Here is a 5,632-nt window from a genome sequence, read left to right as displayed (position 1 = left end):
ACACACACACACACACACACACACACACACACACACACACACACACACACACACACACACACACACACACACGCACACACACACACACACACCTGAAACTCATTGGCCCTTCCCTGTCAGGAGTGGGCTGTGCCTTTGTTGTGTGTAACCAAGATACTTCATTCAAAGTTCCAGCACTGATCTCTGGATTAACACCATTAATCAAAGTACAAACTTTTTTCTTAGATTTAAGAATTATATTCAGTGTTTTTTTTTACCCTAAACTGTTTTTATTTTTTGTCATTAAGCTACAGACTTTTGATTATTACAAACAGTATTTTTGTACATTGTCCACAGTGAACAGATTTAGTCAAAAAAAAAAAAACAATAGCATCTCATAATGAACAGGTCTTTAATCTAAATGTTACATGCAGTTACAAAAATGCTCTTCTCAGTAATCAAAAATGAAAGAAAAAAATGGTCTTACCTGGTGAAGCTGCTCAGACTGATGAGCTGTTTGAGTTGTGTTGAAAGCAGGAGTGAAGGTTTGTCATAAATAAGACTCCATGTTATGGAGGAGGAGTGGAAAAAAATCCCCCACTCTCCCCACCTCAATCAGTAGACTGAGAGTTGACGTCACTTCTTTGCAACTTTTCACAAAAGGTGCATTTTCCTGCTCCTTCCTCCTCCCACCCTCCTCCCACCACTAGGATATTGATGATGTTGGGTGTCACAGAGATCATGACTACAACGGAAAGTCCTCATTCTGACAGAGACACACCTGGCCTTCCCCTTCCCAAGTGTTTGTTGCCCCTTTGAGTCCTGGACTATATAAGGCAGGTAGATTCTCAGTCAGAAAAAAACATCAGCATCCTTCAGAGCAAAGCTGCAGCAACAAGGAAGAACAAGAAAGAAGTTTCCCTTTGACAGAAACACCAGGGTTGAAGTCATGCTATCTGTGTTACAGGTTATATTCACCTTTCTGTTTTAAATCTTGTAGACCAGGTATAAATCTTGAGTGTAAGATGAATTGTCAGGTGCACTTAAAATTGCTGGACATAAAGATTTAATGGTAAAATGTATTTTGTGYCTTTTAAATGTGAATTGTACACTCTGTTTGTTTTGTTTTTTACAGTTTAGATGATTTACTCTGGCCACACAGCTCTGCTTCAATAGCTCTTTAAGAAAAGGAACAGTTTTAGAAACTTACATTTCAGTAGAGTCAGAGAAAAATTATATGAAAATCAAACAGCTAAATTTTTATAAATGTTAACAAACATATRCTAATCATTTTGTCCCACAGAAAACCGTTAGACCTGTTCAGGCTGCCAGAGGACTGCATAAACCTGCACTGGATGGTAAGCAGATTGACTAATTTTGTCTAAAACAGTCAAAGGGAATTAATGCTTTTTTTTTACCTGATCTGATACTAATCTGTTTTTTTTCCTGCAGTTGTGAAACAGCTGGCTCCTGAGGACACAGTCACAGCCAGTTTTGGGAAGTTCATCAGTGAGGTGAAGCCCCAGCACTTGTCTCCTSTGGTTCTCCACCGCAGTAAAAGGATGGTGCTGGACAGCATCGGTGTCGGCCTCATTGGAAGCACAACAGATGTGTTTGAACTGGCCCTTCAGTACTGCCAGGTGAATTAAATTAAAAAGAGAATGGATGAAAATGGCGTTTTATTATTGTCAAAGCTGTGAGGTAGCTGAATTGATGATGATATGAGTTTTATGTCTTTTTAGCACATGTATGCTCCTGATCACATCAGTGCTGTGTATGGACGCAGAGGCATCAGGCTGTCCCCAACTCTGGCCTCTTTCYTCAACGGGGTGGCGGTAAGTAATAATATACTGTAGGTGGAAAAATCCTTGTCACAACAACTCAGTGGCTACTTCCACAACAGCACGTCCTCTAAATTATAAGGGTGGTTCAAAAATACAGTGTAGAAACAGCTGGAGAAATGAAAGTTTTGCTTTCCTTTCTAAAACTCTCCACAGACGTGGCCAAAGTGTCAGTGTTTACATAAAAAAAACTGTGTGGGGAAGTGAATTAGATCATTTGGAGGTACCACAGACAGGGTTGCCTCTGTTGCACACAGTGAACAAACCACGATCAGAACTGCTTTCGGTTTTACTATGATGATGATACTTAAAACCTGTTTTTATCCAGACTCACTCCATGGACTTCGATGACACGTGGCACCCAGCAACTCACCCTTCAGGAGCCGTCCTTCCTGCAGTGTTAGCTCTCAGTGACATGATGGCGGCTCACAGCAAACCGAGCGGTCTGGACTTCTTGCTGGCCTTTAATGTTGGAATCGAGATCCAGGGTCGTCTGATGAGGTTCTCTAATGAAGCACAAAACATCCCCAAGAGGTCAGTGCCTCCGAGCATTGAGCCAATATCCATGCAGCAAGCCTGATTTGCTTATTTTGGTCGTTCTGATCTCTGTAATGCAGTCCAGCTGTGAATACAGTGTAATCATGAGGCTCTGTGGAAAGTTGTAGCACAGTTAGGAAAATACCACAGCACCCTTCATTTGTTGTCTGTTTTGCAAACTCAAATTAACTGTACCAGGTCATTTGAGTTATTCTACTTCTCAAAACAGGTAAATAAATAAATAAAAACTGTCATCCTTTAACATTTACAAAATTATTTGCAGACTTTGAGTCACAGAAAAAAGAAGTCATTCAGACACAGAGCCTMTCAGACAGGTGCTCTGTTATAATTGCAATGATGCAGACTTCTTGTTTTTAATGACTAGAGTAAATAAATCCTAAATAAAGTGTCTCTGTTTGTTTGTTCAGGTTCCACCCTCCCACCGTGGTGGGCCCCATGGGAAGCGCAGCAGCCTGTGCTCGRCTCTTGTCCTTGGATCCCTCTCAGTGCAGTCATGCCTTGGCCATCGCTGCTTCTCTGGCTGGAGCTCCCATGGCCAACGCTGCCACTCAGTCCAAACCCCTTCATATTGGCAACGCCTCCCGTTTGGGGCTTGAAGCTGCTCTGCTGGCCTCTCGAGGCCTGGAGGCCAGTCCTCTGGTCCTGGATGCTGTAGCAGGAGTGGCGGGCTTTAATGCCTTTTATGAAGATTATGCCCCACAAGCTTTAAAATCCCCCAMTGATGATGGCCACATGTTCCTCCTAGAGGAGCAGGATATGGGCTTTAAGCGTTTTCCTGCTCATCTGGGGATGCACTGGGTGGCAGATGCTGCAGCCTCGGTCCACAAGCTCCTTGTGGGCGTGGATCCAGGACAGGTGTCCCCACATCAGGTGCAGGACATCCTGCTCAGAGTCCCTCTGTCTAAATACATCAACAGGCCTTTCCCAGAGTCAGAGCACGAGGCACGCCACTCCTTCCAGTTTAACGCCTGCAGCGCTCTCCTGGATGGCGAGGTGACCGTTCAGTCCTTCAGCCCGGCTGCCATGAACCGGCCCGAGCTGCACGCCCTTCTGAGCCGCGTCCGCCTGGAGCATCCTCAGGACAACCCCGCTAATTTCAACCGGATGTACGGCGAAGTCCAGGTGYCTCTAGTTGGYGGAGACATTCTAAAAGGGCGCTGTGACACCTTCTATGGTCACTGGCGCAACCCGCTGACCAACGAGAGCCTGAGGAAGAAGTTCAGAAACAACGCAGGCYTGGTGCTTCCATCAGAGAGGGTTGAGGGTCTGATTGAGGCCGTGGAGGAGCTGGACAGACTGAAGGACTGCAGAGCTCTTCTCTCACAGCTGCTTTAAAGATTAACAAATACTGTACAACAACAAATGTGTAAATAGAAAGATATAATGGCATTAAATGAGTGTTTTATATAGGGGAGATACTTTTGTATTCAAATGCTGTTTTCTTTTATCATGCCAGATTCTTATTTGTAATGTTCAGTAATCAGAATAATAAACTTGATTTTGTTTAGCTTACTGAGAAATGTATGTGCTTAAAACTCGTGGGAACAAAATAGTGTTTATTCTGAGTGCTTTCAGATATTGTTGTTATATAAAAAATTATATTTGTAAAATACTGCATTTAATATTAGATCTGCCCATAGTCTGGTATACTTTAAATTTCTTCTCAAAACTCATTTTTATTCTCTGGTATTTTTATAAGTGTTTAAACTATGTGTTACTAAGGGTAATCTATTTGTTTTGTCTGTTTAATTTATTTTTTACTTCAATGTGATTTTTATTGGTTGTTTTATGAATGTTGTACAGCACTTTGGTGCAGTTGATTGCTGTTTTTTTAAAGTTTACATTGACATTGACTGTGTTCTGTGTTTTTAGGTAAACATTCAGAAATATGGTTGTTTACTGTATTGTCAATCAAACATTCATCTTTTTGTTTTTCCACCTTAATAAAATGACTACAAACTAATTTTGAGATACAGTATTGTTAATTTTTTTAAGAACACTTAAGTGTCTCAGAATAATCATTCATTACTGTATGTTCATATAATTTAAAAACTTATCTAAAAAATTGGTATACGTATGTGGCAGTGGAGATATTTATATTTTTCTACAGTCAAGATGCATCAAATAAAAATAGTTGCTTGACTTCTACACTAAACAGCTTTAGTATATCTTTAAAGTTTTCAGAACTTTAAAGCTCAGATCAAAATGCGTTTCTGTGGAAACATTGTAAACAATATCTTACCTGTTGTAGATAGCTCTTTAAATGATCTGACTTTGGAAAAAACAGTTTAATTCTGACTGGACTGAGAAGATAAAAGCTGGTCAAGAACAGGTTTATGAGATTCTGAAAAACAACAACACATTTACATGAAACAATGTAGAAATTGGTATTTGAGTTTGATAGTTGGTAAAGACAATACAGCTTGAGTCAAAAACCTCAGGACACCATTTTATTCTAGAAAGAAAAGGGAAAATGTCATAGATGAATACCCCAGCATGTAATGGGTGAAGGGGCTTATCTTTTAGGCTAAGTCCAGAATATGGCTGCCATTTTGGCAAACGCTATATTGAATCAAGGACAAGATTTTCCAAAGAAAGGACCTCTTGTTGAGATATTCACATTTCATTTCCCATTTTGCTTCTGAAACAAAAGGCTTTTCTGTGACTTTTGTCTGACGCTGTAGATTACTGCCATCCTAAAACAACTTTGGTCTCAAAACATTCTATAGCAGCTCCTTCTTAAACTTCTCTATTAATATTTTCACTACTTTAATTTCACACTGTGTGGTTATTTTGAGTTCATTGATTATTTGTTTGTACAAATAGTTGCAGCTACTAATGCAGCCTGAGTTACTTTGTGTAGAAATGTACTGTAGTAAACTAATGTGAGAGTGATATATATGGATATAAAATACAGTTTTCACAAAAAACAATGCTAACAATCCACTTTAATCATGGCAACACTCACTGATCTGGTTGGAATTAAACTCAAGGAGGTTATATAGAACCACTGGAGTCAGCGGAAACATGTGATCGGCTGTAGAAGCTAAAGGCTAAAGCAAAATGGTCAAGAGTCTGGATTCACCATTACTGTGCAGGTTGGTGACAGAGCAGAAAAAAGGACTGATTTTGTAGAATTTGTTTAACTATTAATAATAACATTAACCCAATTATTATTAATATTTTATAGTTTATATAATCTATCTAATGTTTTAAATAATGGCAGAAAAGCTGTTTGTGTTATGGATTTATTA

At 39.8% G+C, this 5,632-nt stretch overlaps 1 protein-coding gene across 1 annotated transcript; it reads left to right on the top strand.

The window, feature by feature from the left end:
* Window positions 1-920: 920 nt before the first annotated feature.
* Window positions 921-3,708, top strand: LOC106514372 (cis-aconitate decarboxylase; the record flags this gene model as incomplete). The annotated part of the gene is given in 6 exon segments (XM_014003614.1): window positions 921-946; window positions 1,283-1,337; window positions 1,432-1,619; window positions 1,722-1,814; window positions 2,149-2,354; window positions 2,786-3,708. Coding segments are annotated over 6 exon segments (1,483 nt in total), but the record flags the coding sequence as incomplete, so codon positions are not given.
* Window positions 3,709-5,632: the final 1,924 nt, after the last annotated feature.

The sequence above is a fragment of the Austrofundulus limnaeus genome, unplaced genomic scaffold (assembly GCF_001266775.1).
Source record: "Austrofundulus limnaeus strain Quisiro unplaced genomic scaffold, Austrofundulus_limnaeus-1.0 Scaffold1, whole genome shotgun sequence".
Lineage (NCBI taxonomy): Eukaryota > Metazoa > Chordata > Actinopteri > Cyprinodontiformes > Rivulidae > Austrofundulus > Austrofundulus limnaeus.
Note: the sequence above shows the minus strand (reverse complement) of the source record. Positions and strands in the feature narration are given on the sequence as shown.